The sequence below is a fragment of the Seriola dumerili genome, unplaced genomic scaffold, assembly GCF_002260705.1.
Source record: "Seriola dumerili isolate Sdu_G_001 unplaced genomic scaffold, Sdu_1.0 BDQW01000088.1, whole genome shotgun sequence".
NCBI lineage: Eukaryota > Metazoa > Chordata > Actinopteri > Carangiformes > Carangidae > Seriola > Seriola dumerili.
Window position 1 is genome coordinate 10861627 of NW_019174343.1, and position 22427 is coordinate 10884053.

General features: G+C 40.1%; 5 protein-coding genes across 7 annotated transcripts in view; 4 read left to right on the forward strand and 1 right to left on the reverse strand.

Annotated features, from left to right (window-relative positions):
• The window catches only part of LOC111221651 (paxillin-like), a 28599-nt gene extending 24292 nt beyond the window's left edge, over positions 1-4307 (forward strand). Inside the window, exons 9-11 of the mRNA XM_022745121.1 lie at positions 1110-1191; positions 1316-1464; positions 1551-4307. Coding sequence (XP_022600842.1) covers positions 1110-1191; positions 1316-1464; positions 1551-1817 — 498 coding nt within the window. The 3' untranslated portion in view covers positions 1818-4307. The remainder of the gene's footprint in view (positions 1-1109; positions 1192-1315; positions 1465-1550) is intronic.
• A 2183-nt stretch (positions 4308-6490) lies between these two features.
• On the forward strand, positions 6491-9610 carry rplp0 (ribosomal protein lateral stalk subunit P0). 2 transcript variants are annotated; one of them, XM_022745280.1, is made up of 8 exons: positions 6491-6546; positions 6861-6969; positions 7066-7241; positions 7494-7581; positions 8477-8623; positions 8784-8969; positions 9052-9192; positions 9376-9610. In XM_022745280.1, the coding sequence occupies exons 2-8, from the start codon at positions 6916-6918 to the stop codon at positions 9529-9531; spliced, it is 948 nt and encodes a 315-aa protein (XP_022601001.1). In that variant the 5' UTR covers positions 6491-6546; positions 6861-6915; the 3' UTR covers positions 9532-9610. The 2 variants fall into 2 exon arrangements, with proteins under 2 accessions (XP_022601001.1, XP_022601002.1); XM_022745281.1 differs by lacking the exon at positions 6491-6546 and having other exon boundaries at positions 6879-6969; positions 7109-7241.
• An 818-nt stretch (positions 9611-10428) lies between these two features.
• LOC111221686 (golgin subfamily A member 7-like) lies at positions 10429-13776 on the forward strand. Its single transcript, XM_022745185.1, has 6 exons — positions 10429-10484; positions 10978-11100; positions 11184-11336; positions 11473-11574; positions 11880-11938; positions 12247-13776. The coding sequence occupies exons 1-5, from the start codon at positions 10476-10478 to the stop codon at positions 11925-11927; spliced, it is 435 nt and encodes a 144-aa protein (XP_022600906.1). The 5' UTR covers positions 10429-10475; the 3' UTR covers positions 11928-11938; positions 12247-13776.
• Positions 13777-14290: 514 nt separating this feature from the next.
• On the forward strand, positions 14291-21413 carry r3hcc1 (R3H domain and coiled-coil containing 1). Of its 2 annotated transcripts, XM_022745010.1 has the most exons (8): positions 14291-14850; positions 15587-15724; positions 16157-16739; positions 16942-17117; positions 17430-17500; positions 17593-17688; positions 17850-17989; positions 20060-21413. In XM_022745010.1, the coding sequence occupies exons 1-7, from the start codon at positions 14732-14734 to the stop codon at positions 17957-17959; spliced, it is 1293 nt and encodes a 430-aa protein (XP_022600731.1). In that variant the 5' UTR covers positions 14291-14731; the 3' UTR covers positions 17960-17989; positions 20060-21413. The 2 variants fall into 2 exon arrangements, with proteins under 2 accessions (XP_022600731.1, XP_022600730.1); XM_022745009.1 differs by lacking the exon at positions 20060-21413 and having other exon boundaries at positions 17850-18321.
• LOC111221560 (lysyl oxidase homolog 2A-like) overlaps positions 18411-22427 on the reverse strand; it is a 29822-nt gene continuing 25805 nt past the window's right edge. The window contains exon 14 of the mRNA XM_022745007.1: positions 18411-19731. Within this exon, the coding sequence (XP_022600728.1) occupies positions 19661-19731 (71 nt within the window). The 3' untranslated portion in view covers positions 18411-19660. The remainder of the gene's footprint in view (positions 19732-22427) is intronic.

A 22427-nucleotide genomic window follows, 5' to 3' on the forward strand; every position in this document is an offset into this window, starting at 1 on the left:
TAACGCATCTGTCCATGTCACTGCATGCTCTCCTCGCACTTGTCAGCGCTCAGTCATATCTTCATAGTGACACACGCCCCTCGGATGTTTTCAGTCTTTGCCCTTACACGCACACGCACACTCACGCACATACACACTTACGCGCACACACATACAGTGCATACAGTGCCAGAGGTGCTGGAAGGGAAGTAGATAGTGGATCGTGGACTTTAGCCTGGGGAAAGGCCAACTTGAGTCACTGCCAAGGGCTCCTGATTCATCCTTGCAGTGTGTTTCTCTCTCTCTCACACTCACACACACACACACACACACACACACACACACAACCCACACACACACACACACACACAATTACTCAATTACTCAAACCGTAACCGTAACCACTACTTGCCTAAACCTAACCTTACCCTAACCTTAAAACATGTCTTCATCTTAAAATGTGAAATATCAGAATCGATGTGAATGTGCGAGTATTTATATTTACTACTAATACTTAATTACAGAAGATATATATAGAGAGAATATAGAGAATTTCTCAATTGTGTTTTAATGCAATGTTATTTTGTGATTAAGTTTGGTAATGCCCAGTTGTGCCTGTAATATTTATAAATATATTCACCTTTATTATCTATACAATTAATGGTGTTTGTTAAAAATTACCCTCCCTCAAAAAAAAAAAAATCCTTCTTTTTCATCATTGCAACCCCTGGTGGCAAAGTCGAGAATCACTTCTGCACCCAGGTGTATGGGGGGGTTTACACTGAGAAATTCTTACTCTGCTTCAGAAACTGATGTAGTTGTGGATGTTTTTGAAATCTTGTTGTTGTTACATGGACAGTAAGAGTGTGTGTCTAGCTGAAGCTGCTGAGAAATGCTATCAGGCCTGGAAAACATGAGCTAACAGTCATAGTATTCCAGCACCTCCTACGCTGCCTCTGTGGCCTTTGTCTGCCCTCTCCTGGCTTCCCACTCACTGATGTATTCATTTCTCCCATAATGACAGACATGCAGGCTAATATGTTTGAGTGTAACATGAGAAATCATATTTATGGGTCACACCTTAAGGAGAGGGTGAATGTTTAACCGTTTGCTTCACCTTTGTTTCACAGAAAGTAGTGACTGCTTTGGACAAGACTTGGCATCCAGAGCACTTTTTCTGTGCCCAGTGTGGAGCCTTTTTTGGACCAGAAGGTAACAGCCGCTCATCGGTTAACAGCACAGCACTCAGTTTGTGTAGCCTCAGAGCAGTGTTGAATTCTTCATTGCTTAAGGAAGTGTGCAGAGAGAGTCAGCGTGTGTCTTTGCTGCCCTCTAGGTTTCCATGAGAAGGATGGGAAGGCGTTTTGCAGAAAGGACTACTTTGACATGTTTGCCCCTAAATGTGGTGGCTGTGCCCGTGCCATCCTGGAGAACTACATCTCTGCTCTCAACTCTCTGTGGCACCCTGAATGCTTCGTCTGCAGGGTGAGTCGCTCGTCATTCTCTACTGAGTTTGGCCATTTCATGTCAACCGATTATCATAAATCCTACCTCTTCTCTTGATTCTGCAGGAGTGCTTCACGCCATTCATAAACGGCAGCTTCTTCGACCACGAGGGCCAGCCGTACTGCGAGGCGCACTACCACGAGCGGCGCGGCTCGCTGTGCTCTGGCTGCCAGAAGCCCATCACCGGCCGCTGCATCACAGCCATGGGCAAGAAGTTCCACCCGGAGCATTTTGTGTGCGCTTTCTGCCTCAAGCAGCTTAACAAAGGCACCTTCAAGGAGCAGAATGACAAGCCCTACTGCCACGGCTGCTTTGTTAAACTCTTCAGTTAGACTGCGTTTCTGTGTGTGAATATGTGTGTACACGTCTGCAGACGTTTATTCTCGTGTCTAAATGCACATGTGGGTGTGTGTGCACTGGCGTGTCTCGCACGTATGAGTCAGTGAGGTGGTTTTTAAGACAGAGGGTGTTAATGCACTGGTGGATAACATCAGAAAGATGGGAAACGACTGACTATTGACTCTTGACACTGAAGGGACTTCCCTGGCTGTCCAACCTCTCAGGCTTGGCATTTCACACTTTTGCTAAACATTTTTAAGAGAGCCCAAAGAGATTTTTATTTAGAGGTTTATTTCCCCTTGTGCGTGTGTACATATAGATGCGTATGAGAGAAGTTGCAGGACTTCCTCAGAGCTGTGTAAATGATTTTATTCCCCTATTGCAGGGCAAGACCTTGCACCATGTGGTGGTTTTACAGTGTGCAGGTATGAGACAGCTGCTTGATTGCATGGACCACAGAGAATTGACTTCATCAGTTTTGAAATATGTTGAGTGTTGAATACCCAGTGCTTGGCCAATGAGTGTTAATCTATGAAAAAGATGTATTTTTGTAGCTTTGGAAATAATTGGGGTGCCATTTAAAATAACCATGACAACACTCCATATGTACATGCACACAGACACACACTGGACTCCGTCTTCACATCTTTAAAATACCAGTTCAAACTCTCTGCACACTCCAACCACAGATCTCTTGATGAGACCGTCTTAAAGGTGCATTTTACAAGTTACTGTCATCAAGATATCAGTTCTTATTTTTCTACTGTTTTACTATTAAAAAAAAAACCCAGATGTTTTCTCAGTTTCAGCATGCAGTAAATTCACGTGTGCTTGTGTAACTTCACTGTTTCCCATTGGAAGTGAACTCAGTCATTAGGAAAATAACCTCACTGAACTTTTTTTTTTTTCATGTCGCAACTTGAAACTTTGTTTTTACTTTACTACTGCAAAGTGTGTGTTGTCAATTACATTAATAATGTTCAAATGAAATAAAAACATTTCAGCTAGTGATGACAAAAATAGGTCAATCTGTACCGTGGTTATAAATGTTGAACTTTTGGTGCAGCTTTAGATTTCTTTTTTTTTTAAAAAGCCAAAAAACAAAGTTGTTGAAAATGAGATTTACTGTTGTCAGAAGAATATTATTCAGAATAAATGATGCTTCAGTTCAACATTTTTTTTCCATATTTTACTATTGCTACTCTTGTGAATTAATCACTGTATTAAATCAATTAATGAGGCTTGTTCATGATTTAAATTGAGTTGTGCATTTGGATTAGAAGCATGCTACTTTTATTGTGCAGTTTTATCAGCCCTAGCTGCCACCAGTTGCTGTTACAATCAGAATCTAAATTTATATATGCTCGACTTTGTGACAGAACTGTGTTTTGTCACTGTTTTGATTTAAAAAAATATATATATTTTTGAGCTGTTCAGGCTCACACTGATATACAAAGAGCTGGCTCTATTGGCAAGTAGGCTAACAATAGTTTACCCTCCTAACACACACACACTCACTCTTTACCAGCTTGGATTCCAGTGTGTCAGACTTCCAAGGAAACGCAGCCCTCTGGGTTTTTATGAGTTGTGAACTATGATCCTGCTGTCTGAGTTGATATCGGTGCTTGGCTCACTGATGGAAGATAGATATTATGTGTTACCTGGTCAGGAATCAGAATACGACACAAAGCCAGAGCCAAACCTTCAGCAAAATTTATGTAATGACTCATTTCGTCTTCATTTTACTTATAGACATGACATGAGACGTGTTTTTTGTTTTCCAGTATTGCTCGTCTTTAATTTTGATCACTGGGTTTTCAAGGAATTAATACACAGTATCCACATTCAGATTGTTTTTACTTAGAGAAAATATTTCTTGTGCTCTTGTGCCAAATGTGTCAATGCAATAATGTCGTACACACTGTGGAGTTTCAGCCTTTCCTGTGATTTGACTCTTTCTGGGCTGAACTCTGGAAGAGGCTTCACCTGCTGTGGTGCATCTTAACTCGAAAACTTTACACTGTAATAGACAAAAACCCCTCTGTACTGAGTCATTGAGTCATTCAGCAGACGGTATAGTGTAGCAGACTAAGATTTACAGGTAGCAGGGGCAGTGCAGCTGTGGGAAAGACATTTGCGCCTTCATTTAAACTGTGTATGCCTAAGAAAATGAACAGGAAATGTGAGTTAATTTTGCCCCATGTATACTTATCTTCTTACAGTACATTGCCTTATAGTTTTTGCTTCTGTCAAAGAATTAATGACAAAAAAGAAATCAAAGCCTTTTACTGTTAATGAGATTACGTGAACTTTGCTTTGTAAATGGAGACATTCATGTGATCTTTTACCATTTGAATTTTCTCATGAGCCACAAATGGTTTTGGCTCTTTGTATGGGTTGGTCCTGATTACTGACTGATTAATATAACTGCTGCAAATAAAATAAGTATTTCTGGCATTGTTCTGTCCAAGAGAAGTGTGACTTCTGTGCTTTTACTTTTCACACATACTATTACTTTTACTGTTTTGCATGAAATCAGATTCTGGCACAAGATTTTCACAAAATATTGAAACTAACAGAAAGGAACTAAACAGATTTATTATCTTAATTATTTATTTTGTGACCCATGTCAGGATTTGAAGCCCAGATTGGGAAACTGCAGATTTAGGTTAACAATGTAGAATATGACCAGATACTATAGATGTCCAAAGCAGTCACTACTTTGGCACTTTGAAGTCTCTTGAAATCACAACCCCAGACATTAATTTGATCCTGACAGGTTCTTCACAGGTCAAACTGCGATCTGTAAACAGTCCAACTGACCTACCACAAAGACAGATCCTCAGTACACCTGACACACACAGGGACAGGACAACACGTCTCTCTTGCGAGGAGAGGTTGTGACCTCAACTCTGTAGTTTGTGAGAGCTTGGAGCTTGGCAGTAAGCTCAGAGAGATGTGGCCGACTATCCAGAATCTCCAAGTACTCCAGGTCCTGCAGCTGGTGAAGGCGTAAGAAATTTTTCTCTGGTACATGTTCATGGCGAAGTTTGAGACGTTTCAGCTTTGGAAAAAGTTGTGGGATTTGAGCTGTGCGAGCTCCCAAATGTGAGGGCCAGGGGTCTATGTGAAGGTGGAGGAGATTTGGTACCTGCACTGCTACGGCTCCCATGTCCCCAGAGGATAATCCTGCAACACAGAGTGTGAGATTGGTCACTGTGGCTGGAATGGAGGTGACATACTTCTTAACAGGTGGGCCCTTGACAATGACCAGGGTTGACAGTTGAGGGAGGTCACTCAGCCATGTTTTCAGATGACACACAGGTGATGGCCTTCTATCTAGCATCTCCTGGTGTGAGTGCCTGTAGAATACAGCAAGACTCTTCAGGCCAGGCATCAGCCTCATTGCATCTTCTGGTAATGAGTGATCCATGCAGTCGATAAGTTCCAAACTGGACAAGGCCGGGGCACCAGCTTGTCCATGTGCTCCTCCTGAGGGACCTGGGTTGGGTCTGGGGATACTGTGAAAGGTGCACAGTCTATGCACAACAGACAATGACAGATGCTTCAACTTAGGCAGGCAGTTAAGTATGGAGTGAACCATTAAAATCGTCTCTTCAAAGACTCCCATTTGATGACAGACCAGAGATATAAGATTTGTGAAGTGGGAGACAGCAGAAATGACGCTGCCCATCGCTGCTGTGGGAAATGTAACATCACACATGCTGAAGTGAGTCAGCTGCTGGGGTTTGGACACGGTGGAAGCATCTAGCGAAAGAGAACTGCAGCTGCTTCTTATAGCCAGACGCTTCAAATGTGGAAAGTCCTTTAAGCAGTCGAGGCTCTTCTGGGAGCTTTGGTCCATTACTACCGTGGTGACAGCTGGGAGCGAATGGGCAAGCTGCTTCCAGTCCTTAGCTTTGGAGCTCCTGACCACCACACTGGTGACTCTTCTACGACGAAGCGTGGCCCAGAACTGACTGTTGTAAGGGCCATTTTGAAAACTCAGAACTACAGCCCAGTCTTTCCAAAGAGACCCGTGGTCAACAAGCTTTTTGAAGTACTTGCAGGATGCCCGGACGTTAAACTTATCTGCCGCTGACAGGTATCCAAAAACGTGGTTCCATACCTCTGACGGCAGCTGTGAAGGCGGCTGTGCCATCGTTTTGCTCTGCTCCCGAATTTGTCAGTTAGCTAGTTGCCTCTCACCGGTATTCATTTTTTTAATTTCTGTCTGAAAGCCAGAAATATTAATTTTGACTCCACGCTTGTTAATGTGTAAAACGCTAGTTGTAGTGGGAGGGTAGCTGCTTCTTCTTTGTGTTTTTTTGGCGGATTGCAATACCAACTTTTATGTGCACACTGCCACCTACCGTCCCGGGGTAGTCAAAGCACGATCTTAAAATGAAAGAAATCTATTATTACCCCTTTCTGAGTTTCCCACACCTTATCTCCATTTGTTCCATAGTGCATAAAAGTGCATTAATATGTATTCCGCATTTTCAGTTAGATTACAATTCGCACATAATTGTGAATTTACTTTTCCCAACAAGTAGTATCTTCTTAATGCCGATCATGGGGCAACGGACGTCATTGACACTACAACCGTCCAATAGTTGTGAAGCTGACGCCCATAACTCCACTGTGATTGGTCAGTCACTTCATATATACTCCTCTCGCGTCATTCTTCCTCCTCTTTCTTTCACGCGACCCTTGTGTGAGGTAAGCCTCTTCAGTCGTCGTGTCATTCAACAAAAAATAGACTAGTTTGTAGGGAAATTAGATTAGTTTGTGTTTTCGGATTCGTGAGACAAACATCTATAGCACATATAAATATGTGTTTTGTTTCGCGTACATGTACGGTGGTGGGAATTTACCAAGTGCGGCCTGTTAAAATATTGTTAGCTTACTGTTAGCCGGCTAACGTTAGCGGCCGACCACATGTCAGGGTGTACTATGCAGGTTGTATCGCTTGTTCCGTTTTTTGATTTGTTGTTTTTCAATGACACGAATACTAACTTTTTAATTCTGTATAGGTACTACCTTGTCTTTAAACCGGCTGACTAAGCGATCCTTGGAAGCACTGCAAAGATGCCCAGGGAAGACAGGGCCACGTGGAAGTCCAACTATTTTATGAAAATCATCGTAAGTAGGATTTTTGTGACTAGACAAGCCTGTATTCTCACGTAGTATTTTTTTTTTATAGTTATTCATAGTAATTTCGTGTGTTGCGATTTGTAGCAACTTCTGGATGACTATCCAAAATGCTTCATTGTCGGGGCAGATAATGTGGGCTCCAAGCAGATGCAGACCATCCGTCTGTCCCTCCGTGGCAAGGCTGTGGTGCTGATGGGTAAAAATACCATGATGCGCAAAGCCATCCGTGGCCACCTGGAGAACAACCCTGCCCTGGAGAAGTGAGTTCACTACCCCATTTACTCTTGCTACCATTAGCCATTCAGTTATGTGGCAGGTTTAGTTACAGTGCAGCTTGTTTGGTGCTGTGTTGTCGTTCCCCCTGCAAACAACAATCTGTTTCCAGCTATCCCTGTCTGCCTAAATCCACCTGGCAGCCAGGGACGCAAGGTCTCAGACACTATACAGCTTTTCCTTCTTGTAGAAATTATGGTCTGCTTGCTTAATAAACAGTTGATCCCATTATTTGACAGGCTCTTGCCCCACATTAAAGGAAATGTGGGCTTTGTCTTCACCAAGGAGGATTTGGCTGAGGTCAGGGACATGCTGCTGGCCAACAAGGTGAGAGAAACCTGGCTACAACTGTCTTGCTCAGGTTGACCACCACTTGTTCAGTACGTTTAGTTGTCCATTTAGTTTCTGTACATCTATTTTGATGTGCAATTTATTTTGTGAGGTGGATTTTTTTTTTTCTTCTAAGTACACCAAGTTTAAACTAAAGCATTTTAATTTATTTTTTAGTTATGGGACCTTCAATGCCAGTTGATACAAATGGAGTGGACAATATTCAAAACACCCCTCAAGTCATATAATCAACAGTGCCAACTACAGCCTCTAATGGGCATAAATTTGAGTTGGCACCTCTAGAACTGAAATAATTCTTGAAAGTAGGAGTTATTGGAAGGCTATTGTGTTGACTGCATTAGTTTTGGCAAAAGTGTACCTAGTCATGTGACTAAATTCCCAACTACTTAAAATGACAATTATGACATGATCCAAAATCAAGTAGACTTCATATCTTTGACGAGATGAAAAAATTGGTCTCCTACACTGCCAAACTGTCAAATGGGCTTCATGTTGAAAACAAAACATCAAGACTTCCATGTTTCTCAGTTAGTGCTAGCAAATGGATTTTGAAGGTAGAAAACATCATGTGCACATCCCTTCAGCAACAGAGGTTACCTAGTTAACTGGTACTGTCAAACCCATGTTCAGACACTGTCAATGTGCAGGATAAGTTACAATGCAGCTTGTGCAGTACTGTATTGTCGTTCCCCCTGCAAACAGTAACCTGTTTCCTCGCTATCCCTGTCTGTCAGCACCCCTTGACTGCCAGGGACGTAAGGTTTCAAACAGTGAATTGAAAAGAGAACATGTGGCTGTTTAAACCTGCCCTTTGAAACTTAATTCAGTCCTAGAAAAGTAGCATACTAAACTGTTCCTCTTAATACCTCAGGTACCTGCAGCTGCCCGTGCTGGAGCCATCGCCCCCTGTGATGTGACGGTGCCTGCCCAGAACACTGGTCTGGGTCCCGAGAAGACCTCTTTCTTCCAGGCTCTGGGCATCACCACCAAGATCTCCAGGGGAACCATTGAAATCTTGGTGAGTTTGAAAACCATTGGTAGTTAGAATTTGTATGCTTGACATGCAGGAGCCATTGCTCTGTGTGTGTATATATAAAAGCTTAAATGAATCAGGTGTTTAACCAAGCAGAATATGTAAATGTTTAAATCAGTAACTAATAAGCATTTCTCTCTCCCAGAGCGATGTCAGTCTGATCAAGACTGGTGACAAGGTTGGTGCCAGCGAGGCCACGCTGCTCAACATGCTGAACATCTCGCCCTTCTCCTTCGGACTCATCATCCAGCAAGTGTATGACAATGGCAGCGTGTACAGTCCTGAGGTGCTTGACATCACAGAGGCTTCCCTGCACGCCAGGTTCCTGGAGGTGAGATCCACTGCTTGTTTGGCGATATCAGTCTGACATTGATTGTTGCTGTAAGATAACTAAACAAAATGTGATTCTTTAGGGTGTGAGGAACATTGCTAGTGTGTGCCTGGAGATTGGCTACCCCACCTTGGCCTCTGTCCCCCACTCCATCATCAATGGCTACAAGAGGGTCCTGGCTGTCGCTGTGGAGACAGACTACTCCTTCCCCCTGGCAGACAAGGTATGGTGCAATTCATTCAACTAGGAAACTATGCCATTAGTTTTACCTGCAGGATGGGTTTTGGGTGTAGCCTGTGTAGTGCTACATAGCTGATCACCCTGGAAATGGCAACCTGTTTTTTGGAATCACCAGAAACCACTTGGTGTAGAGAGAAACTAATGTTGTACCTTTTTGTCCTCACAGGTCAAAGCCTTCCTGGCTGACCCATCTGCTTTTGCTGCTGTTGCAGCACCTGCAGCAGCAGCTGAGACTGCTGCAGCTCCAGCTGCTGCTAAGGAAGAGGTCAAGGAAGAGTCTGAGGAATCCGACGACGACATGGGCTTTGGTCTGTTTGACTAAAACAGATGCAGCGAACGGAACCAGATTTGAATCACAAGACCATGATTCAATAAAAATAAAAAAAAAATCTCTCTAGCTCCTTGTGCCTTGTGTTTTCTCTTTTGCATTAAATTGATAGGATACATGGTTAAACTGCAGTTGCATGTTGAGCTTCTGACTGTTAACTTGTGCTTATTGGGTGAACACTATATAAAAGAAATAGAACTTGGACAAATTTGAACTGGAGAGGGTAAAAACTTGGCTTCATTTTACAATTGGATTCAAAATTACTAGATTGGGTGAATGGGTTTAACCATGTACCGGAAACGACGTTCAGTTTTGCTGAAACATTTTTTACTTGAAGCTGGTGGAAGGGAAAACCATTACAAACATCCTGTTTGGGCGTGTCAACCTTCAGAATAAATGCCAGAGTTGAGTAGGATCAAGGAACTCTGGTAAAAGACATGCAAATGTATAGCAATCAAGCGAAACCTGTATAATACAAAAATTAGTTAAAATGGGAAAAGTACTGTATAAGTGCTCATTTTAATGTAATCTACACAGAATTTTTTTTTTTAATTTTTTTATTATAAACAGCAATCCACCTCTACACATTTAGATCACTTTTTGTATGTACTAATTTTAATATACACTGCATCAAACTGCGATTTCACACACTATGAAAAATGTTTTAAGCGGGTGAACAGAGGGACTGCCATTACTAATTCTCTTGAGTTTGTAAGTTTTGGGCGCTAAAATGCTAAGACTGGGAGTATATCGCATCCTTGAACCTCACGCAGTTACAGGCTATTGAGATGAGTGTATCTCGAAGAAATTAAAAATGTGATGTTAGTAATGCATCTGTGCGAAAGGCCGTTTTATTTTGAAAACGGTGAGCCGGAAGTCGTCCTTGGTTGGTAGCGCTGGAACATCGATGCGCAATACCTACAGGGGAAACGTCCACTATGGCTGAGGTGAGGGTTTTCTGGGGGGTTTTATTCATTTTTAAGGATTGACATGTAGTTGGATGCCTAACGTAGTTTTGTGTTTACGGTGATTTTTTTCGTTTCGGTGATGATAAAGTCTAACGTTGCCGTATTTTCCAGCGGCGTTGATGGGTCAGCAAACGTAAGCTAATGTGTTATTAGCTAACGCTAGCTTACGTTACCCCATATCATAAGCAAATCGTAGTTGATATTTTAAAAATGAATGCAGTGTCAACATCACACAGGTGGTAATTGTCATTGAGGTAGAAATATATGAGGAAAGAAATTAGATGTTGTGGTAGCAAGTAGTTTAATAATAATGTTATCTTATGCAAGTTATAATTGCTAGATGATGTTAGTATAAGCGTGCTGATTTCCCTAGTTTAAGTGTAATCTAGTTTTACAGTCGTTGCCACTGTTCCAGCCTTTCAGACAGGCACTCTTCATGACAGAGTCACGCAAATTTTGATTCTTTCTCCAGACCCACAGCTTACAGGACCTCCAGCAGCCAGCTGTCTCCTCCAAGGTGTTTATCCAGAGAGACTACAGCTCAGGAACCATCTGCAAGTTCCAGACAAAGTTCCCCTCTGAACTTGAGTCAAGGGTAGGCACAGTATTTACAAGGATGTTATCATTGCTGACTCAGTATTTAAAGATTATGCCTTTAAACCGTTCATGTGGTTTCAGATCGATAAGCAGCAGTTTGAGGAGACCATCCAAACTTTAAACAACCTGTATGCAGAGGCAGAGAAACTAGGGGGGAAGTCTTACTTGGAGGGCTGCCTGGCTTGTCTAACTGCATACACAATCTTCCTTTGTATGGAGACACACTATGAAAAGGTACAAGTGCTTCAGTGTTGTATTGTGTATATCATCAGCTCATATTGTAGTCTGAATTGGATTGGATTTAAATATCACTGCCTCTCTTATAGTTTTATGTTGTTCTCTGAGTGTGTATCCATTTCTCCATGTAAAGGTGTTAAAGAAGATTGCCAGGTACATTAAGGACCAGAATGAGAAGATATATGCTCCCAGGGGTTTGCTGCTGACTGACCCCATAGAGAGAGGACTCAGAGTTGTATCCTTTATCGGTCTAATGTCAGGCCAATTTCATTCATTTTTTCCACATAGCAGCACATAACCATGTTATACCGTGAAATGAGGATTTCTGTTAGGTTATACCTTTTTCCATCTACATGTTTGGTCATGGTATTCCTGGATAGTTTAAAGTAAGTTTAAGCCTGCATCGCTATAGTAACCCCATAATGAAAACAAAACATAGCTGGTGCAACCTTGTGTACACTAAGAAAATCAGATTGCTGTTAATTATATAAGAAAATGTGTGCATGTAGCATTATGTATTTTCCTTAACTTGCTATCCAGGTTGAAATCACCATCTTTGAGGACAGAAGTATTGGCTCTGGAAGATAAAGAGTCCTGTGGTATGTTGTTACTCAGGTGCATTGTTAATGAAGAGTCAGCTTCATTGGTAAAATCTTAGAAGCTCCAATATCACATTCTTGCTCATAAAATGGGAAATCTGAATTCCGAGATGGGATTTTCCTAAAGAGTCAGGCTTAAAATTTGTTTATTATCTGTAGTCCAACTTCTGACACTGATAATTACATCATTTGATGACAACTTCAATTTACTCATCAGGACGCCTTAACAACACTGAAAACTCCATTGGCTTCAACCTTTTGTTTATTCTCTAACAGATGTTTTCCTTTCTTTCCTACTCTTTCTATAGACTGATGACACTGACCAGATATTCCTCATTTGTCTGGCAGGACACATTCAGATATCTGCTTCACCTGAATGGATGTAAATAATTTTGATCTGATCCTTTTTTTTCTGTTATTTATAAGCACACCACCGTCTGCCTATCCTTATGTTTGTTAATGTGTTTTCATGTCTTTTTATACATGAAACAATGTATAGGCCAGACTAAAAGTATTTGGACAGTGATATAGTTTTTTACTCTTCAGGCTCTGAGCTTCAGCACATTTAAACTGAAATACAATAATACAAGTACCAAGTCTCAACTTCAATTCTAGTAGGTTTACATCAATATTAGAAAGAAGTGTGTGGGAGACACAGCCCTTTTAACACATAAAGCAAGGGTTCAAAAGTAATTGGACACTTGGCACCTGTTTGTCGTTTCAACATTAGTTCAGAAAAGAGCTCATATGGCAACAAGCAACAGGATGAATGCAGCCAAATGCATCAAAAGTCGTTGGGTGGCATTTCATAATTCTGCAGGACAGTGATCCTAAATGTGCGTCCAAAGCAAAGCAAAGAGCTTTTCCAGGTGAAGAGGTGGAATATCATCAGGGAAGATACAAAGTGTCTGGTGGTCTTCCAAAAAATATTAAATATGATTTTTTTTTACCATGTGTATCTATCCACTTACTTTTGAACTCCTAAACCTTGGCACTATGCGTTCAAAGAGCTGGATTTCCAACACAGTTCTCTCTACATTAATGTAAACCTATTCAAATCAAAGCTTAGACATGGCACTTTACTGTATTATCTATTATTTTATTTCAAATTGAATGTGCTGAGGCATAGAACCAGAAGAGCAAAAATGTGTTACTGTCCAAATATTTACTGTCTGGACTGTATAAATCATGTCCTAGTTGATAAAGACCGGTCTTTATAAATAGTGCCATTGTGTTAAATGCCAGTTTTTGACCATGGTAATCATGAGCGATTGGACTTGTGTATTGTATTCCAAATGATACAAAGTCAAATAATATGTTGTCACCAAGAGTTGTCATAGAAATAGGTTGGAGCTGTGTTGTTGGCACAGTCTGTAAACTAATTCTGTTTTGGGTTGTGCTCCACAGTATTAACATGCTGGCTGTAGCCTTTGTTGAGGCAGATGTTTTCTTACTTGTGGATGAATGTGACTTTTTAGGGGAATCTTGTCTTGTGACTTCAAAGATGGAGCATGTTTACCGTTAATAAGTCTATCATAAATCTATCATAAAACAATAACAGGACCTAGTACATTTTATGAAATGTCTTTCTTTGCTGTCATACTTTAACTGCACTAAATCTCCTAAATCATATCCAGCAGTCCTGGTACATGTTTCTCGTAAGATTCACTATCTATATTGCGAATGCCATCCCCTTTTTCTTCATCACCAAACACCACAGGAACCTTAAACACTCTGAACTCCACAGATGATTGCTGTAGTTGGTGTTTGATATAACTGGTCTACTTTTCTTACAAATATTGTTCTGTTTTGTCTAAATAAATAGTCTTTTCCTGAAATCTGCAGAGCTCCTTGTGTTTGACCTCATTTCAGAAATCAAAGTTCATATGCAGTGGTGGAAAGTAACTAACACATTTACTCAAATACTGTACTTTATTACAATATTAGTACTTTACTTGATTATTTTTACCTTCTGCTACTTTATACTTCCACTCCACTACATTTAGAAGCAAAATATTTAGAATTTTAGGACTTCATTATGAACAAATTGTTCATAATAAAACACCAGGAAGGAAACTTATATTTTTATGTTAATACATCTGTACCTTTACTTAAGTAACATTTTGAATGCAAGACTTTAACTTGTAGAAGAGTATTTCAACATTGTTGTACTACTGCTTTTATTCTTTATTTTATCCTGAGCCACTGTACATCTTGTTTTTTGGGTTATTTTTTTTGTTTGGCTAGGTTTGTAGGACCGTCGCTTTTATTATGAAGAAATCAGAACGGATATCTTGCTGCCTGTAAAGGAACGGACAAAAAAAAAAACATCTGCTTCCGGAAGCTAAACAATGCTAGCTAGCTACCGAGCCGCTGCTGCCTGTCACTGTTACCTGTGCTGGTGTGGGCTGAATATCTCACTAAAACAAACCCAGGTCAAAAATAATACATTTAAACCACAACGGTAAGCCCACTGAAGCCACTACATGCAGTAACTAACGCCTGCTAGACTAACAGTTTCAACACGAACGTTGACGTTAAATAAAGTCAGCTAGTTTTGTCTTGAGTTTTCAACGCGTGGTGAAAGCAATGAAAACAACATAATCAGCTATCTTTCTGTTCTATGTAGCTTTCACTAGCGTAGGTATTGTTAGTTTGGCTGACCTTTACCGTGGGTGCTAGCTTACAGGTCACAGTGAATTTGCATTTGGCTCAAGTTGGATTTATTTTAACGTTACAGCCACTTAAATCAGTAAGAAGTTAACTTAACCCATCATCAGGATCCATCCTTTTATGTCCACCCTGGCGTTTCCTTGTTTCGATGGCATTTACCTCCCAAAGCAAGAAAATGAATTCGTGCACCATGTCATGGATGAGCTGGAAACATACCAACAGAAAAGCAACCAGAAGAGGTAAGGCTCACCTCATGGGAAATAAGTAGCACAAAAACTGAAGTTAAAAATAGCTTTCTTGTATTTGAATAAGAATTTTTTTCTCTTGAGGAAAGAAAAACATTGCATTGCATGGTGCAATCTACCATCCTGTTTGTGCTCTTTCTACCCTAAAACAACATGGCACAGTTAATCTCTGTGCCCTGTGTATGGTATGGAGATAAATATTCTATCCAGAACCAATCACTTTGTACTTTATGGAAAAGTAGGCAAGGTCTTCACCAGAAACAAGAAGAGGACACCAGACTTACTTGCCTCTCTTATTTACAGACGTTCCTCAGATTAGATACTAGGACCGGCCAACTCTTGATACCCCATGAGTAAATACTAAACTAGGGCATACTACCTTCCAGTAATTTACATAATATAATAAACTGAATTATAAAAGAATTTCAAAGTGGAACATCCCTTCCTATTGGTTGGATTTAAAGTATTAAATTTTGGACCTTGACAGAGATGTGTGTGATTGTTTCTTCTTTCTGTACTTTTTTCTTTTGGTGTACCTTCTTTCAAAAATATATCATGATCTCAGTGACACTACCTAATTAAAAAAAAAAAAATATATATATACATTGACATTAAAGCCACAATGCCAGGTTTATGTTGTTAAAAATGAAATTGCTTTTATACTGCCCTAAGACAATATGGACATCTTACTCTCCATGTCTATTGTCATGTCCTCTTTGTCTTTCTCCAGCGTGCTCCTGTTCCCCTGTCTACCCAGCAGACTGCGATACTTGATACACAGGACCATAGAAGACCTACCAGAGCTCACCACCTTCTCAGTAGGAGAAAGCTGGTGTCGCAGGGTTGTGGTCTGCCATTCTGAGCTCAGGTACAGAATGTACATAAGTAGATCAAATGCACAGTCCTAGCCAAACTCTGATTGATATTTTAATTGCGGTCGTATGCAATTTTAAAATGAGCAATAGAAACTGACTTCTTCTGATCAGGTGTGGTGACAGTTACAATACATAGAATCATGATATGTTGGAGTTAAAGATTCAATTTACCAGTTGTTTTTTTTTTTTAAGAAGTTGTCTTATAAGACTGAAAGAAATTAAGTGCCTTGAGATAACTTCTGTTGTGAATTGGCACTATACATATAAAATTGACTTGACTTGAAAAAAATCACAGGTAGTTTGTCTAGTGCAGGATACAAAAGCAGCTAATACTGGTCATTAAAACTGATCGGAAATTAGTAATTAATTGCAAATTCAATTAAGGGTTTTAATACAAATGTGGGTTTTTGTTGGTTTTTCTGTAGGGGTGAGATCGAGGAAGACAGTGACTTGGAGAGCAACAACAGCTTGTGTGAAGAGCCTCTAAGAAGTAAGGAGGAGATGGACGGATTTGCTAAGCCTAAAACTTCAATCCCATCACGAAGCCGAGGACCTAAGAGGCCAGACAAACCTCTTTACATGCCACGAGCTGCTCGGGAGAGACTGTCCTCACAAAACTCACAAGGACCCACAGCATACAAAGAGAAACCAAGTCCAGCCTCTAGTAGCTGTAGCCACATCAGCAGTTCATCTGACTCTTGTTCCTGTTATGAAACTTCAGAAAACACTAAGCCCTCATCCACATCCAGACAGGAATCACCCCCCAGTGTAACAGACGGTATCCTCAACCATATTTCGGACAGTTCAGCACGTTGTCCTCAGGAAGAGAGACAAAAGTTGGTGCTGAGGCTGCATGAAACTGAGCCCCTTGTTTGGGACCAGACTGTATCCTGCTTCACTGAAATGACTCTGGAGGAGGATGTGAAAGACAAAGAAGACTTTGCTAGTGTGCCATACAGCTCCCAGATAGAAGATACAAGCACAGACACAGATGATGTAACTGAAGAGGTAAGTTAGCAAACACTTCATTCTGAAGGTGTGGTTGTTCTTCTATTACTTCTATATCAATCTTCATATACATATATTAATACTATTATCATGTCTTATTTTTTAGGTATTTTCCATTCCATTGCTTGGCACTTATGTGTTTTTGTACTTAATGTTCGCTCTCAGTAAATTGTAACCAGTTATTTTGTCTCTTCCATATCAGATCAAGGCACATCTGAAAGAGGCAGTGTCTTTTTCCATTGAGCACGTCCACAATGACTACTCCATTTATGAGAATGTGTGCATCAGCGCGGATGAGTTCCGTCACGTGATCGAGATCTATGACTTCCCGCCTATCTTCAAAACAGATGACCTCCTGGATGCTTTCACGGAATACAGGTGTGAATAGAGAGTTAATATCCTAAACCTCCTCACAGCTCAGGTTGTCTTCATAGCGATTGTATTTTAGTCCTTTAGTCCTTTGAATTTAAGTTTACTCTTTTTCTAAGTTTAGTCATCAGCAAAAGAACATGTTTTTCTTCTGTATTTACGCTGCAACAAAATACTCTCATTGAGACTTGGAGGAAAACATTCTCATCCTATTGGTGTGTGTCCAACATTATTAAAATAAAATCATCCCAAACAGTTGATCCAGCCAATAAACCTGTAATCAGAATTTACTAAAAACATCTGCTCTTCTGTGTGTTCAAGTGATGGTGGAATGAAGATCAAGTGGGTGGACAACACACATGCCCTGGGAGTTTTTTCCAATGAGTCAGCAGGTATGAGTTCCCACAGGTGGGATTGAGGTTTACAGCTAATGAATATGACTGAAACTCTACTAATATATAGCGTTGTTTGCTGTCACATGCAGCACTTCATGCCCTCTCCATCTGCCACCCACTGCTTAAGGCACGAGCACTGTCTGAAGGGAGTAAAAAAGCCAAAGGCAAGGCCATTAGACGAGCAGGTACGAGATTCACTTGCTGTGTTTGCTTGCTGTTTTAGGAGATATCTTAAGCAATAATATTTTTTACCTTCTATGATGTCTAATATTTAGTGTGGCAACTAGTTTTTTGTTGTAACACTGGATTACATGGATCAGATGGATGTTTCTGTGCTGTCCACCAGAGTTTATCCAGCCAGTGAAGGAACGTCCCAGGACAGACTGTGCTGTTGCCAGGCGGATGGTGACCAGAGCCCTTGGACTGCCGGGACGAGGCAGAGTGCAACGTTACTGAGGAGAAGTGCTTCAGTGTTGGTATATACAGGTAAACAGACTAATCAAAGCCTGTGGAGTTGGCTGAGGAGTTGTTGATTATTATTTTCTTTTTTGTGACATGAAAACATGAAAACAGCCTGTGTGCCATTGTGTGTGGCTGTGAATTTCTTGTTGTGGGCAGGAAAAAAATGTACATGTTTTTCAATTAAGGTGGTTTTTCTAGCTAATCACATGCTAGGTTTTTTATCACATTTAGTTGGATAACACTGTTGTTAGGTTTTTGTCCAACTATAACCACCATTGTTATTTAAATGCTAGTGATCAGAACACTAAACTATAGACAGCACATGTAAAACCACTAATTGCAGAATAAATAGTACCTTTAAGTGTCATATTACTGCTGTGTGTCTTCCATCCTTTGTTCCTTTTAACATTATGCAAAAGGTTCATCCAATAATCTGGAATCTGCTTTTACCACTTTTATTTCAAACAACGTAACGCTTTTCCACATTCACCCTTGCATACAAAATAAAAACAATCAGGCCACAACAAGTACCCTTATAAAAAAAGAGGGGTCATTCAATTTGCTACATTAAAAAAACAAATTTACAAAACAATGAAGAGGCATTTTCACACACATTTGAGGCTATTACAGTACATCCACAATGTTATCATAGTCCCTGATGGTAATAATTTAAACAAAACTGAAAAATAAGCTGAGGGGATGTGCATTTCATAAAGATGAAAATGTGTGTCTACTGTAACAACCAAGAAAAAAATATTCAATAAATAAAACATTTTCAAAAGTGAGCTCAAGTATGTGGAACACAAAATCCTGGAAGCAAAAAGCACTTTCCCTCTCAGCTTAATTCTGACTTAAATTTATGACTGAAAATCATTGCAGATTGTCACTGTAGGAACCAAATCCAAGCAACTGTTGGCATAAATAAATCCACTATATTCAGCACTGGAGTAGCTCTGACAGAAATTGCAAAAATAAACCCCAACTTTCACTGCCTATATTGCAGTTGTGGTTGCAAGTTGTCATAATTTGTAGAAAGCTTAAACACAGTTCTTCTGAAAACAAGTTATTTGTCTTGTCAGTTGTGTTGTTGCCATAGATTGTGGCTTGTTTCTCTGCAGTAATTATAATCGTGTAGTGCATCTGATCTTGGTTTCTAGTTAAGGCCTTTTACTATCTAATACTGTGGACGCAAATGTGATTTATACACCTGTCTTTCAATTCAATTGTGATGGGGAGTGAACATACTGTGCAAAATGCTGACAACATGTATATACATGATAGTTGAAGGTCTCATCTAATGTTTTTTTATTATTATTTGAGGCCTTCCCCAAATGCTTGAAAATTTGGCTTAGAAGGTTACTGTTGGTACAGTTAATTTAATAAATAATTTGGCTGCAATCCTCCCTGACATCTCTCCCATTAAGCACCAGGTCAAAACCTACATTTCACTGACAACAAAGGCAAGAGACACGAAGAGATAAGAACATTTTTGTACAGCTGAATGTGGTTAATACATTTAATAAGCAAGCAGGTCTTTTTTCTCATTGAATCATTGTCTGTTGTACCAGTTGAGCTCTGAACTCATCAATCCAGCACTGATCTGAGGAAGCAAAGCAGTACAGCCCCCTCTAGTGGTTGTCAAATATTTATATTTGCTTCCCCAACGTCCGTGCGTCTGTGTTGTCCATCTCGGGTCTACCTGTGTGACAGCTGGTTGGTCAGCAGTCCAGGGAATGGTTCCTCTGTTTCTGAACTCATTGTGCCACCTGTGAGGTCAGACAGGGAGAGGATGATGAAGAACAATACTATGTAACAAAATGCAAATCAAATGTCAAACAAATCTCAACTTAAAACAGTAAAAATGCACCGTCCAAACAAGCCATTCTGACATTACCTAGCAACCCTCTGATGTGATGAAGTGATGGCACAACTAAAGAAATATTTCATTTGCAATTTATCGATAGTGGAGTCTTCTCAAAATGAAATGGCAAACTTTTTGTCTACAAACTAAATATTGGAAATGGTACATTTTGTACCATGTTGTGATATGATACCTTTTAAAATATCAACTAATGGTCTTTTTGTTTTCTACAGAAAGGTCCAGCAGAGGTCTGCCTCTGAACAGGCTTTACAGTGGCCATAAACCTCTAACTGATCATCAAGAGTATACCTACCGTCCACCACTGTTTGCCTGCTTTACTGCCCACAACATAACATCCACCCTGCTCAAGTGTCGTCCAACATGACACCGTATCACCACCAAGTGTTGTTCTGTATCTTAACCTGACCCCTGACCTTTGGACATTACTGTTGTGGTTCCTGTTGTTCACCGTTAGGGTCACTAATAATAAGACACTGATATATCCGTGTTAAAAAAACAATGAGGTATGAAACAGTCTGATTCAAGCCGTTATTTCGGATAGCTGAAAGGGCACTGGGGAAAACTGGAGAAGCTCTTATACTTGTTTTGATTTGATTGCATGTTGCCTTGAAACTAAAGTGCGTTTCAACGTTGTTCAATTTCCAGACAGGGTGTTTTTGTTTCCTACTTGACCAGGCGATCCAGGATTGGTTGCATAAAGTAGCATTTTTTTTTCTAAAATAATTTCAAATTCCTTCACAGATTAATTCTCAGGATTTGGTTAAAGAAATCTATTTCATTGTGCGCTGTAGTTACAGATTTTTATATGGAGTGCAAAGCTCCTAACAGACAAATGTAATGTAGATCCATGAACAGAAGCAGATCTGTTAAAAAACACTATTCTTTTTAAAAGCCAGCATTTAAGGGAAACACAGTTAAAATAAAATAAAAAATGCATGTAACAACAGTGTTAAACTGGACTTGATAGATATTTTCTAATATTTTAGTTCATTGTAAAATTTTGTTTTTTTTTTTGTAAAGAAGTTGCAAAATGTTCAGTTGTTCTTAATATTTATTTTAAATAGCAAAAACTACCATAGGATTGTTGCCTCGGAGGCAAGTTGTTTCTCACTCCATATTACAGAAAACATAGATGTTTTTGATCTACTAAAGTTTGAGAATTGGAAACTTGAATGTTTAGCCTCTGTACATGTTACTGTTATGATACTTTGTGTCATATTGTCACATCAAGCTTCTGTAAAGGGGGTACAACATGCCATTAAGAGAGAATTGTATACGTTTGTATTCAGTAAAAGAAGATGAGTGTTTTATTTTTTGTCAAACTGAAATGGGCTGTTTCCCTGAAATTATCTTTTGTGCCTGATTTAGTTTGACAGGACTTATCCTATGGAATGTCTATGCATTGCCATGTGGGTTACCTGTATAGTTTAACTAAACTACAGTATTGTCTAATTTCAGGGAAGAATTGACTTGATTGTAGCATTAAGTGCAGCACAATCCCATGGAAATATGAAAACTATACGTGGTTTTTGACATGATACATTGTATAAAAGAAGTTAAAGTGTTGTAACATTTTAAATAAACATACACTCACCAAGCACTTTATTAGGAACACCTGTACACCTGCTTATTCATGCAAGTATCCAATCAGCCAGTCATATTGCCGCACTGCAGTGCTTAAAGTCATGCAGATTCAGGGCAGGAGCTTCAGTTAATGTTCACATCAAACATCAGTTTTGTGAACAGAAACGCCTTGATGATGAGCGGAAATCAGAGGAGAATCAGCCAGAATAATTGGAGCTGACAGAAAGGCTACAGTTACTCATATAACCACTCTTTACACCTGTGGTGAGCAGAAAATCTGCATCTTAGAGTGCACAAGATCACGTCAGGTTCCACTCCTGTCAGCCAAGAACAGAAATGTGAGGCTGCAGTGGGCCCAGGCTCACCAAAACTGGACAGTTGAAGACTGGAAAAACATAGCCTGGTCTGATGAATCAGGATTTCTGCTGAGGCAGCAGATGTTTGGGTCAGAATTTGCCATCAACAGCATGAATCAATGGACCCAACCTGCCTTGTGTCAACAGTCTGCTGGTGGTGGTGCAATGGTGTGGGGAATGTTTTCCTAGCACACTTTGGGTCCCTTAATAACAATCTATCACGGTTTGAATGCCACAGCCTATCTGAGTATTGTTGCTGACCATGTGCTTCCCTTTATGGACACAGTTTAGCGTCTTCCAGCAAAAGTCATCTCAAACTGGCTTCCTGACAATGAGGTCAATGAAATTCAGTGGACTTCCCAGTTACCAGATCTGAATCCAACAGAAAGCCTTTGGGATGTGGTAGAGCAGGAAATTGGCAGTATGAACGTGCAGCTGACAAATCAGCAGCAATGAAGTTATGCAATGAGAACAAAGGGAGGCCCTACCCAGTAAATAGTATGGTGTTTCTAATAAAGTGCTGGGTGAGTTTCTACAATACAGCAAAAAAGTGTTAGGACAGTAACACTTTGTGTTGTGTGTTTGAACATTGGATTTAAAATTGAACAGTGTTCAGTGTTAATTATATTAACTTTTAATA

Bases quoted from the DNA above. Each gene is read 5' to 3' on its own strand.
- rplp0 (XM_022745280.1), top strand. From the start codon at position 6,916: ATGCCCAGGGAAGACAGGGCCACGTGGAAGTCCAACTATTTTATGAAA. The intron at 6,970-7,065 runs GTAAGTAGGATT...TGCGATTTGTAG, and splicing joins ACTATTTTATGAAAATCATC to CAACTTCTGGATGACTATCC. The intron at 8,970-9,051 runs GTGAGATCCACT...GTGATTCTTTAG, and splicing joins TGCACGCCAGGTTCCTGGAG to GGTGTGAGGAACATTGCTAG.
- LOC111221686 (XM_022745185.1), top strand. The intron at 11,337-11,472 runs GTACAAGTGCTT...CTCCATGTAAAG, and splicing joins TGGAGACACACTATGAAAAG to GTGTTAAAGAAGATTGCCAG. The intron at 11,575-11,879 runs GTATCCTTTATC...CTTGCTATCCAG, and splicing joins TAGAGAGAGGACTCAGAGTT to GTTGAAATCACCATCTTTGA.
- r3hcc1 (XM_022745010.1), top strand. From the start codon at position 14,732: ATGTCCACCCTGGCGTTTCCTTGTTTCGATGGCATTTACCTCCCAAAG. The intron at 16,740-16,941 runs GTAAGTTAGCAA...CTTCCATATCAG, and splicing joins CAGATGATGTAACTGAAGAG to ATCAAGGCACATCTGAAAGA. The intron at 17,501-17,592 runs GTATGAGTTCCC...TGTCACATGCAG, and splicing joins TTTTTCCAATGAGTCAGCAG to CACTTCATGCCCTCTCCATC.